The sequence below is a fragment of the Gymnoscopelus braueri genome (assembly GCF_963280865.1).
Source record: "Gymnoscopelus braueri genome assembly, chromosome: 22".
Taxonomy (NCBI): Eukaryota; Metazoa; Chordata; class Actinopteri; order Myctophiformes; family Myctophidae; genus Gymnoscopelus; species Gymnoscopelus braueri.
In genome coordinates this window covers 8,521,122-8,534,074 of record NC_137624.1, presented here as the reverse complement: position 1 = coordinate 8,534,074, position 12,953 = coordinate 8,521,122, and the positions used below count along the sequence as shown (strand labels likewise).

Here is a 12,953-nt window from a genome sequence, read left to right as displayed (position 1 = left end):
GGAGGCATTCATTGAAACTCCTTCACTCCATGTCTTATTTTTAATGTTATATTTTTCAAGAAGGGGGTTATCATTCATTAATTCATAGCATCATATCTTAGCTATGGTTTTCAAGCAAAATGTTGCAGTCTGGTAAAGGGTACTTTGAATCAAAAATCAGGGAAAGGTGGTACTGAATGAAAATCACTTCTCTATTAGTGTGCAACATGGGTAAACCCCCACCTGATAAGGAGTTGAGGCATTCAATTTAGTTTGACTCGGTTCCACAGATAAATATTGTGAAAATAGCAGATCTACAAGCTCACAACGCCTCGCAACACAAGGCGTTGTGAGCTTTTAGATCGACTATTTAAAAACAAATAAGCTCCTTATATTATTTGACAATTTGGCCAATGTTTGACCAGTTTTTATACTACAGGTGGTCTTTTCTTTTTCTTTACTTTTAGGTATTAAAAAACTCTTAAAAGTCCTTAAATTGTCACTTCACTGTCATCTGGGGACCCCCCCCCCCCCCATAAAAAATTATGTGGGGACCCCCGTGACTCACAGATTGAGAACCACTGGTCTAGATCACTATTGCAATAGCGTCCAGACTGCTCGTTGCCCTCACAGTGTCTGCCGGTCCAATTGCAGTAATATTTTCCTCTCCCCTCCACTAGGTGGCTGTACAGCAGCTTCGTGAGCGTCTGAGCCGGGCTCTGGGGCAGCAACAGGCAGCAGCTCCGGCAGCCCCAGCAGCCCAGCCCCAGAGTGCTCCGACCCAGCCTCCTTCTGCCCTTCCTGCTGCTGCTGCCTTCAACCCAGGCCAACCCCAGGCCATGGTGCCCCAGCCTCCTGCAGCCCCGGTACCCATGGCTGTTCCTGCCTCCACCCCAGTGCCACCTCAGTATTACCAGCCAGTACGTTCCACGAAACCTTTCTCTCACCAGTTGCTGTCGGGCGAAAACCCTGTATTGTCCGAAAACAGTTTACTTTGCAGGAAATAGGAAAAAATGAACCTGTGTTTCCGGTGTTAGTTATTATTTAGTCGCAAGCTATAATTGGATAAATGTTTATAAAACACACAGACACACTTGGAGAGATTTTTTTCCTATTATATTTGATTCAATCAAATGGTTGGATTAACTGTTGCACCCCAACGTGTGTGTGTGTGTGTGTGTGTGTGTGTGTGTGTGTGTGTGTGTGTGTACTTCAGGTCAGGTCTACCGCCACCGTTACCTCCTGGAGTAACCAAACCCCTACAGCCCTCCCCAGTGCCCCCCCTCCTCAAGTAGGCAATGGCCCAGACCCACAGGTATATGCCCCCTCCCTCCCCTCCCCTCCTCTCCTCCCCTCCCCCCTCCCCTCCACACAAACACTCCACTTAAAGTGCCTTCACACTGAGCACGATAACTGTAACCGTAACCATAAAAATATGTCGTTTTAAAAATCTAACTGAAGTGGATGAAGCAGAGTTATAGTTATAGTTATCGTGTTCAGTGTTGCCAGATTCTGTGAGAGAAACAAGCAACCAGGTCTAGGAAAACCAGCCCAAAAGAAGCGACTATGGGCCACATGAGCACTTTAACATATACATCAGCTAGTTGAAAATAGCAGATCTACAAGCTCACAACGCGTCGCGATGCGACGCGTTGTGAGCTTGTAGATCGGCTATTTTCAAATAAAATATTGCGGGGAAATTATAATAAGCAGATCTGGCAACCCTGATCGTGTTCAGTGTGACTCACTTGAATCCTAGCAAACAGTTGTGAGCTTACGCATCGGCTATTTTCCGGCAAAGAGATTTGGTGGCGAGCCGCGATCATTCCCTACCTGTGGGCCCACTGGTGAGGATATGGGCAAGTGGGCCCCCGAAATCATTGGCAAAACACAAAGATTTTATTGATGATATGACGTTAATATATTAAAAAAATTGTGTTGTCTCCTGTGTGTTCTTGCAGGCGGAGCCCTCAAGCCCCATGTACGGAATGCCAGCCCCCGCAGGAGCTGCCGCGCCTCCCCCCTCCTCCACCGCCCCTCAATACATGTACTCTCACCAGTACCAGCGTAAGTGTCGCACAGAAAGCAGAGTTTCCTTACAGACCCCCCCCCCCCCCTCCACACAGTGCAGACGCTACGTTATCGTCAATTCCCGAGGCTGGTGCACGGCTCTGTTTGTGAACAAACGTAATGACGTTGTTAATCACGTTGTCATATTGCCAGTGGTGGAAAAAGTACTCTTATTTTTTACTCGAGTAAAAGTATTGATACTGCAATGTAGAAATACTCTATTGGCATCAAAATGTACTTAAAAGTACCGAAAGTAGAAAGTACTCATTCCGCAGAATTACCCATTTCACAAGTTTTCAGTAGTTTGTAGTTGAGTTTGTAGATCGTCTATTTTCAAATGGCCGAAATGTATATAGGGCTAAAGTGGGTAATGCATGTTTTGTAATGATAATCAACTTGTAACTAAAGTTGTCAAATAGTTGTAGTGGAGTAAAAGTACAATATTTGCCTCCGAGATGTAGTGTAGTAGATGTAGATGTACTGAAAAATGTAAATACTCCAGTAAAGTAAAAATGCCTCCAAATTGTACTCAAGTAAATGTACTTGTAAATGTGTAGTTACTTTCCACCACTGCATATTGCTTATTACTATTGCAATACAAGGTGGATTTAGTGCCGTCGGAAAGTTAATGGGACGCCGTCGGCACAGGTTGCTGTTGCAGGCAATTTTTTTTTCTTGCCACTTGCCGGTGTATCCGCCTTGTAATGACATCCACATACTGTAAGCTCAAACCGGTTTCATCTTGTACACCAGACCGGACCAGGTAAAGGCCAATAAGGCCTTCCGACGTCGGAAAATCTAATTACACTACACCCCACGCTTTATTTTTCATCACGTAAACGTTTGGCGATTTGTACATTTTGGCACATCCCCAAGTCACACTGAACCTTATAGAATCAGAGTAGACAACTTTTAGTCGTGTTCCTTGTCCCTCCCTTGAAGAAAGACGGAGTAAAACTGCTCTCCTGGTCAAACAAACTGTTATCCCCCCGTCGCTCTTTTCTTCGTTACAAAACGTCAAACATTTTCTTTTTGAGAGAGAATGTTTGCCTCTGATCCTATCCTAATCCTTTGATCCTACGATGCTGAGTTTGTTAGTAGTTGGAATGTGTCTCTTCTAAAGAGGAATTGTTTTAGTGTCTCTAACACGAGATGAGCATGGATGTTATCCATCTAGTTGTCTGCATGTTTGCCTTGTTGCCTGTTGAATCTTTTTATAACAAATGCATGAAACCTTTCTTTTCATGGACCAGATCTCAGCATGAATTACGACTGTCAACAATGCTTGATTTATACTTAGCTGCGTGCCCAGTGCCGATGTCGCGCGTCTGAAAATAATTTACAAGGTCACAAATAAGTCGCAGCACTTGTAGATCGTCTATTTTCAGCACTCGGCACCGGCACACAGCTAAGTACATTTATAAATCAGGCTTAAATGTGCTGTAAGTGATATTGTTTTGGTTAAAACAAAAGTTTTTTGTTAAAAAGTTCTTTATTGTGTTAGTAATCATTGCTCATTGTTCAGTAACAGTAGGTACAAATAATACAACAATAATAATAAACAGAAAATACGTTGGTATGCCGTATTTTGGTATTAAAGAGCTGGAGAGACGGCGAGACTCCTGTTACTGAACACTCTATAGTAATGATTATTATCACGATACGAGCCATTTAAAGGGATAGTTCACCCCCCATTTTTTTTTTTTGTCGCATTCCTAAGCCAATAATTTGATGACCAGCGGACCGGTACGGTAGGCAGCGGTTCCGGTAGAAGACACAAACGAGACTCTTTCTGTCTCCTACCGGAACCACTGCCGGTCATCAAATGATTGGCTTAGGAATGCGACAAAAACAACAAAAATATCCATGAATTCAAGTCTCCATGGGGTGACTAATTGATAGAAAAAAAGTAATTTTGGTGGTGAACTATCCCTTTTAACACTTGTTTTTGATAAAAACAAAATCACTCACTGGCAACTTTTAACGGACAACTGTTATCTTTGTGTGCACCTCAGCCTACCCCCAGGTCGGCCAGCTTCCGCCCAGAGACGGGGGCCCACATATCTATCAGCCTCTCCAATACGTTCCGCTCTCTGCCCAGGCTGTCTCTTCTTCTTCTCCCGCCATGCCCTGCTCTCCCCTCCCGCAGCCCCCGGGCTTTCTGTCTCAGTACTCGCAGCCTCCTGTGCCTCCGTACTATCCTGGACCTCCTCCGCCTTTCTCCTCTGCTCCTTCCTCGCACCCTCCTGTCCTTCCAATCTCGTCTTCTCCTTCCTATCCTCCTGCTCCTCTGTCCTCGTCCGGAGCGTCTTTTCAACACGGCGGGCCCGGATCGCCCACCGCAACGTACATGCCTCCTCTTCCTCCGTGCGGAGCCTCAGGTATACACAGCAGCCAGACCTTGTTTCAACGTGATGCAGTACAAGCCTTGTGCTCATTTTCTGACTGGGGACTGGTGGTCCCCAGACATGATGTTGAGAACCAGTGGACTAGAGCAGTGGTTCTCTAACTATTTCATGTTAAGGACCCCCAAAATTATATGTATTTGGCCGCGGACCCCCATCTCAAAATATTTTGTTCCAGGGACCCCCAGAAGCAAAGATTTGAGTTACAAATGTTTGCTTAAAAAATATACATTCAAAGGTTTGCGCACATTTTCACGATTTTTCAAAAACAGCAGATCTGCAAGCTCATTGTATATCTGCTGTTTTTGAATAGCCAAAGTATAAAAGGTTAAAGTGGTTAAAATGATTGTGATGCTATCCCCCCGGAACCCTACTAAGGACCCCTGGGGTCCCCGGACCCCACTTTGAGAACCAGTGGACTACAGTGTCATAACCTATGTTCTGATCCTGAGAATCGCCTCTTCCCAACAAGTGAATTTAAAGAAACCAGTTTGTTGCAGTACACTGAATACCTGAGAACCTTAATTTCACGATAAAGCATTCCATACTGTAAGTCTTAAGAGTTACCTGAAATGCCCTCATTTGAGCCTATAGCTGTTTTTAATCAAAACAGATTTCTTTGTTGTTGTTGCTGTTTTTATTCTGAATAAAAATAGTACACCCATATACGGTCTGGGCTAGTTTTAACTAGTGAGCGTTGCAATCCATCTAGTATAGTAAGTAAGTAACTAAGTTACCCCTTACTTACTTACTTGCTTGCTTCTTGCTTACTTACTTACTTGAATGAATAAATACTTAGGATTGTTTTTCTTTCCGCAGGCCCACAGAATGGCTGGAATGACCCTCCTGCCTTGAACAGAGCACCAAAGAAGAAGGTTAGTCTGAGCCAAACCATATAAAACCCTAGCTTTCGAGACTCATATAAATGTGCGTCTTTTTATCACCTAAGAAACATTGCCACGGTGCAGCAGTTCCTCTCTCAGGCTGATACCGAAAGGCTGATGCATGCTTTTATTACTAGCAGGTTAGATTACCGTAACGCCCTTTTAGCTGGTCTGCCAAAGAAAGCCATTGCACAATTACAAGTAATGCAGAATGCTGCAGCACGAGTCCTCGCACCGGTCCTACGATCTCTGCATTGGCTACCTGTCACTTTTGGAATAGATTTGTTTATAAATCACTTCATAGTTATGCACCGGAATGCATTTCAGGTATCTCTATCTCTATACACCTAGTTAGTAGATGGCTGAGATCCTCTGGCACTGAACTTTGAACAGTTCCAACCGGCAGTGACACGGAGAGGCAGCTTTTAGTTGTCATGCCCCCAGCCTGCCAGCCAACTCAGAATGGCTGAATCAGTAGATATTTTTAAGCATGATCTTATCTTAATACATATTTAATTTTGCCTCGCTTATCTCAATGATTAATTTGATAGCTTTGTTATGTGTTTCCCTGCCCTTTTTCTGAGTGTATTTGTTTTTTCTTCTTCCATGTCCTTTTTTATGATCTTTCTTTTTTGCGTATAGCACGGTGCTATATAAATAAAGATCATTGTCATTATAATTTCCGATATCGATGTGGCCCAAAAAGTCAAACAACACACACCTCAGATGACTGTAGGGTTCATATGATTTTGTCTCATCACTCAACAGGTTCTTCAGAATTACACTCCACCTGCACCCATCACTGCACCCATCATGTCCCCCCTGGGAGGCGAACCTCAGGTAGGCCTGGCACACAATCATAATAATGATCATAATGATTACGTAATCGTCATAATTATGTTGCGTAATTGTCAAGCTCACAACGTGCCACGATGGGATGCGTTGTGAGCTTGTAGATCGTCTATTTCCAAAATTGAAAGTACGTTGTATAAAACTATTAGATGTATGATGTGTTTTGGCCATAGTACATTATTTATTTTGATTATTAGTCCCAATCACTGTCTAGTCATTTCTTTGCTTATTTAAGTGATTTGTCTCATCTGCCCTGTGCTAATTTTGTTTACAAAGTCTTAATTGGTATATTCCAATAATCAATGCCAAACACACAATTCAATCATTAATTGCAATTATTTGTTAGACAATTAATCGTCAACTGCAATTTCGTGACTGTGACACAACCCTGTATCGCCAGGCTGTGCCGGTACCCTCCATACCCTCCCAGACCATGGTACAAGGCCCGCCCGGGATGCAGGCTCCGTACTCTGGCCTGCAGCAGCAGCAGCAGCAGCAGCAGCAGCAGCAGCAGCAACAGCAGCAGCAGCAACAGCAGCAGCAGCAACAGCACCATCTCCCACATCCACCCATGAATCCAGCAATGCCCCCAACCAGTGTGGAAGGCGCCCCAGGAGCGCCTATCGGGGATGTGATACAGGTAGGCGCCTACGCATGGACAGAAATGCACAAAGGTTGAACCGCTGAAACCAGTGGCTCTCAAACATTTTCATGTCAAGGGTCACCCCCAAATTGATATGTACATGGCCGTGTGGAACCCCCAATCTGGAAAGGGACCCTTTAGAAGAATTATACGTTATACTATATTGTTATTATGATTGTTTATATCTAACCTTTATATTTTACCATCACTTATAGTACTTATATACTACATTAGGATATGACATGATATTTGGTGGCCTGTAGGAGCCAACACGTCTCCTCTAGGCCTGATAGCTGTTTTTGTTACAGCCTATCTGTTATGGTTCAGCTTGTCCATGTAGCAGCTGGTATAACTATGGTCTGAGCCCTGTGTTTGTTGGCAGAACTACCTTACCACCGATCTGTGTGTCTAACATGCTTCTCCCCATGATATCATGTACATTAAAGCATAACCATCACCACCTAGAATATTGTCTCTGACTCCTATTGTCTCATCAATTACTGATTGATCCAGAATTCCACCACAACTCCCATGAGAAAATATTTGTGTTAACATTTTTCAAAACGATAAGGAACAAATGTAAATACATTTTCAAGATCGCCCTCCCTCCAAAATATCCACTCTATAGCTTTTGTTACTTCTAATTTTAATCTTTTGAAAATAGCAGATCTACAAGCTCACACGTTTTGCAATGCGACGCGCGATGCAAGCTTGTAGAGCGGCTATTTCCAAATATTCCGAAGAGCAGGGTTAAAGTGGTTAAATTGTTCCTCATTTTGCTGGGGACCCTTAACCCCCTCAAAAAGGACCCCTGGGGGTCCCTAGACCCCTCGTTGAGAACCAGAGTGATAGAGAACATGTGTGTGTGTGTGTGTGTTCCACAGTCCATGCAGTCCATCCCTGCTGAGAAGATCACCAAGAAGCCCATCCCAGAGGAGCACCAGGTCCTAAAGACCACCTTTGAAGGGCTCATCCACAAGTGCTTGGCTGCAGCCAACGACCCCGTAAGTCGGCAGTGGTGGGAAAAAGTACTCGCATGTTTTACTTACAAGTAAAAGTATCAATACTGCAAAGTAGAAATACTGATGATACTAATGACTGTTACAAGTCAAAGTCCGGAATTCAAAATTTACTTAAATAAAAATATTGGTATCAAAATGTACCAAAAGTAGAAAGTTGTGCAGAATGTCCCATTTCACAAGTTCAAAATGTATACAAATCTTTTGAAAATAGCAGATCTACAAGCTCACAATGCATCGCGACGCATTGTGAGCTTGTAGATCGGTATAGATAGGGCTGAAGTGGTTAAAGGGGAAATCCACCCATTTTCAATATTTAACTATGTCATTAATATAGCATAAAGGAGTTGTGTGGAAATAAGAAAAAAATTTAAAAAAAATTAACATTGCAAAAAAATGTAACATTGCAAAAAAATTAACATTGCAAATTACACTGTGATGACTCATCATGGTGTAATTTGCAATGTTAATTTTTTTGCAATGTTACATTTTTTTGCAATGTTAATTTTTTTTTAAATTTTTTCTTATTTCCACACAACTCCTTTATGCTATATTAATGACATAGTTAAATATTGAAAATGGGTGGATTTCCCCTTTAATGTTTTGTGATAATAATCTAAATCTGAAAAGTAACTAGCCGTCAAATAATTATAGTGGAGTAAAAGTATAATATTTGCCTCTGAGATGTAGTGGAGTATAAGCAAAAGTATTGAAAATGGGAAATACTCCAGTAAAGTAAAAAATCCTGTATTCCAGTACTTGAGTAAATGTACTTAGTTACTTTACACCACTGTAAGTCAGCTTCACAATACCGTTGCTGTTGGGCGGACACCATGTACAGTATGTCCAAAATCTTTTCAGGAAACGGGGGGGGGGGGGGAACCCAAATACTGTGTTTCTAATCAATCCAATGTAGTTTTTATTTAGTCACAAGTTAATACCTCTGATTGGTTAAATATTTATAAAACCCACAGACACACTTGGCGTGGCCACTTTCACACCCAAAAATGTTCTAATCGAGTTATTTATTTGCTTCTGTTGTAATGTTTGTATATTTTACACCAAGGACCCCTTTGGAAATAAGTCTTAAAGGAGTTGTTCACCCAAGAAATTACTTATTTTCTATCAGTTACACACCCCATGAAGCCATTTTTTGGGTGAACTACTTCTTTAAGTTATGCTTTTACGCACATCATCTCATCAGTGTTTGTCTTCATCCCTCAGCAAACCAAGAGGAAGCTGGACGACGCCAGCAAACGTCTGGAATCACTCTACGACAAACTCCGAGAGCAAACAGTGAGTATCTCCTTTAAAGCAGTGGTTCTCAAACGTTTTGACGTCAAGGACCCTCCAAATTGATATGTATTTTAGCCCGCGAGACCCTCATCTGAAAATGTTTTGCACTAGGGACCCCAGGAGAGGATTTGTTCAAAATCTTGTTAAAAAATTGCAGACGTACAAGCTTGTATATCTGCTGTGTTTGAATAGCCAACGTATAAAATATGGATTAAGTGGTTAAAATGATTGTGATGCTGTATTAACAATTTTGGCTGGGGACCCCTTGGACCCCCCCTAAGGACCCCTGGGGGTCCCTGGACCCCACTTTGACAAACCACTGGTTTAAAGAATCAATTCAAAACATTTTACGCAGATTCGTTGATATAATCATGTTTAAAAGATTATCCCAGAAAAGAATATGCTCCTCGATTTACTTGATTCATCAAAAAACGATATCGGTAGAATAATTGTTGAGAAGATAGTTGCAGCCCTGGCTATAGTGTTGATTTTGACAGCAATTTTTTATTTTGTTTTATAGTCTTTTGAATACAATTCCATTTAGTTTTAGTCATGTTTTAGTCATCTGAAACATTTTACTGTTAGTCTAGTTTTAGTCGACTAAATATCATAAGATTTTAGTCGACTAAATCTACTGTTGATTTAGTATACTAAAATGTATTTTGGCGGTCTTAATTGCCTGATTTTAAACTTGGTTGCATGCTGCGTTGCGAGCTTGTAGATCTGCAACACCCGAGCGCAACCAAACATAAAATGACTTGTCTTAGTTATACTGGATCTCTTCTCCACTAGTCCCTCAATAACATTTTAGTCTAGTTTTTATTTGTTGACGAAATTGTCAATATATTTAGTCTTAGTTTTAGTCATCATAACTTAGTTTTTATTTGTCATAGTTTTAGTCGACGAAATCAACACTGCCTGGCTATAACGGTAATGGTGCTACATCGCATGATAGAGACCAATAGGGTTTTGAGACTGATCGATATAGATTGGAAACATGACTAACAGCATACTGTTGCAAAGAAAAGTCTGTATCACAATAGGTGTGCTGTGATGTTTTGAGGTCTTGGTCTCTCACTAAACTGCTCTATTTTCCCCCTCTCTCCAGCTCTCCCCAGCCATTGTAGGAGGACTTCACAACATGGCAAAGAGTATTGAGTCTCGATCTTACGCAGACTGCCTCAATATTCACACCCACATAGTCAGTAGCAGCAACTTCAGCGAGATATCAGCCTTCATGCCGGTACTAAAGGTGGTGTTGACGCAAGCCAACAGACTTGGGGTCTGAATCGGCCCGAGATTCCTGAAGAGTTCTGCTTAGTTAGCGAGCGGGTGTCACCTGCCGAAAATAAGCGATCTACAAGCTTGTAGTGCGCTGCATTGTGACGAGCTTGTAGATCGCCTATTTCTGGTGCGCGACACTGGTGAGCGTTGAGTCAGGCTTAACTCTCGACCGACATGGAGAATAACTTGTCAAGCCTTTGCAGACATTAATTGAGGGAAGTGTTTGTCGTTTTTATTTGTGTTTTTGTTAATTAATTGGATAATTTCGTACAAACTTCCATTTGACTCACATGGTAGATTATGATCAGATGTCTTACATTACTGATAGATTCCTCCTTGTGCCATTCAATGCCAGTTTCCGTTTATAGCTCTAAACACAAGCCATGTTTTCAGGATCAGATTTCTGTTTCTAGCCAGTAAGCCGACATGACTCCGCTTTACTACGCCCTATTTAACATATCAAAAATAAATCGTAAATACACGATCCGTCAAAGTTGAATCAGACACTAAATCTGGTCCACCTGATCTTAAACGATTCGGTGGAGTTCTACACGCTTTTTTGTTGATGCAATCTTTTAATGATATTATTAACTTTAAGTTTAAGTTAATTAAGTTTAGATTTTTTAAACTTTTAAGAGCAAATTAAAACGTGAGGGCGGTACTCAGGTTTCATCTGATGTCTACCTTCACTTCATTCTCATATTTCCTCTTACGGTGCGTTTTAACAGCGGGTGATTCAGGATAGTATTTTCCGGAAGTGCATTATATGTCTATGAGAGCCGGCAACTACTGGCGATAGGGCGAAGTGGGCGGGGGGCGATGAAAGATGGATTTTCTTTATCTTTTGGACGATGTCGCCCGGCGATCGCCCGAGAGTCGCCCGCTGTTAAAACGTACTGTTACACTTGTACTCTGTACCGGCTTAATTTTATGACCCGTATCACTACAGCTATACAGTATATCGTTGCTGTCAGGCAGAAACCTCTCGTCTCCATTTGTTTACTTTTTGTGTTTTTTTGCCGCCTACTTGATCATACTACTACGTCACACAAAAGTATCAAAAGTGGCAGATCTTCAAGCTCGTTCGTGTGGCGTTTTGAGCTTGTAGATCTGCTACTTTTACTACTTTTGAATTTGAATCCTGAAAAGTAACAGTTTTGGACATAAGAGGTTGAGGAATGAGGAGACGATATGCAGTATTTTGGAGAAAGGTCATTCCAGTCTGCAATCTTCGTGCAAAACAATGCATTCCTATTTCTTTACTGTTATTTGACTATTTGTGTTCATGCATTTATTTACAGGATAATCTTGACAGTGCAAAGTGCATTTTGAACTTGCCATTTCAAACGGACTGTAGTTTCACACAGTTTTCGAGGTATGCATGCATGAAGCACATGCTTGCAATCATTCTTCATGGTAATTATGTAATTATGAATTCACTCAAATTCCAAGGGAACTACTTTAGGAAAGGAGAGTGTATTCAGTTATTGTTCCATCTATGACCAGGGCTGTAGTCTGAATTGTTCTCCTGTTCAGAGGAAAGAACACTTTGTTTTCAATGGACTACACGCAATATTTTCAATAAATGATATTTATTTAAAAGATGCTCATTGTATTTATTTTTTAAGGCAGTTTTTAAGCATTTTTCAGGTAGAAATATATTATCTTTGTGTTACTGTCAGTGGTGTAAAGTAAGTAAGTACATTTACTCAAGTACTGTACTTACTTTGAGGTACTTTTACTTTACTGCATGGAGAATAGGGACGCTAGGGTTCACGTTTAAGGGATTTAGCAGTGCAACTGTAACCTCACTCCGTCAAATGGAAGAAGCTTGCGACACACATTTTGTTTCACAGCGTACTTGCATCTGAGACTCCGGGCGCAGAATCGATGACAGACGGAGTTTCATTTTTTCAAGCTACTAGGCAGGTGATTGGATGATCCCGCCCCTAGCAGCCGCTGATTGGTTCGTATGCGCAGTGGTTCGGGCAGCTTTACTCTGTGAGCAATCCCAGACCCTCCTTCCTGAAACCAAATGCAAATGAGATTTCCGGAGGGAGGGGGGTTTACCAGGCTAGTGCAACTGTAGAATACACCTCAATTACTAGATCTGCTACATTACAAGTAACTAAAGGACTACACAACATTCAGCCACTAGATGTCACACTTTTACAAAACTCTGTTACATGTTTGTTATTTCCCATGTGTCATGTGTGCAATATCTTAACAGGATGGCTGCCTTACAAGAATATAATTAGGGTAAAGTGCATTATCCAATGAAAAACTGTGCATATTTTTATATTGAATATACAAATGTCCATGTCGGTGTACTGTTTCAGGAAGTCGAGAACAACCCAGTGTTTCTGGTTAACTGTAGAAGATCTGAAGCGAACATCTGTGGTGACAGAAATCACAGCTCCTACTAGAAAGGAAAAGAAAGAGGCTTTTTTTTATTTTAATGCACATACTCAGAGAGTATACAAACGGAACCAAATGGACCTATATGGCTCCATTTGTATAC

At 41.6% G+C, this 12,953-nt stretch overlaps 1 protein-coding gene across 6 annotated transcripts in view; it reads left to right on the top strand.

Annotated features, from left to right (window-relative positions):
• Window positions 1-12,026, top strand: part of sec31a (SEC31 homolog A, COPII coat complex component) — a 33,593-nt gene extending 21,567 nt beyond the window's left edge. Inside the window, exons 20-30 of one of the 6 annotated variants that reach the window (XM_080419504.1) lie at window positions 660-899; window positions 1,196-1,294; window positions 1,941-2,046; window positions 4,065-4,430; window positions 5,274-5,329; window positions 6,107-6,178; window positions 6,591-6,688; window positions 6,737-6,830; window positions 7,718-7,837; window positions 9,077-9,148; window positions 10,257-12,026. In XM_080419504.1, the coding sequence (XP_080275630.1) occupies window positions 660-899; window positions 1,196-1,294; window positions 1,941-2,046; window positions 4,065-4,430; window positions 5,274-5,329; window positions 6,107-6,178; window positions 6,591-6,688; window positions 6,737-6,830; window positions 7,718-7,837; window positions 9,077-9,148; window positions 10,257-10,436 (1,503 nt within the window). In that variant the 3' untranslated portion in view covers window positions 10,437-12,026. Of the gene's footprint in view, window positions 1-659; window positions 900-1,195; window positions 1,295-1,940; window positions 2,047-4,064; window positions 4,431-5,273; window positions 5,330-6,106; window positions 6,179-6,590; window positions 6,831-7,717; window positions 7,838-9,076; window positions 9,149-10,256 lie in introns of all 6 variants that reach the window. The other 5 variants (XM_080419502.1, XM_080419503.1, XM_080419501.1 and 2 more) reach the window with 5 other exon arrangements.
• Window positions 12,027-12,953: the final 927 nt, after the last annotated feature.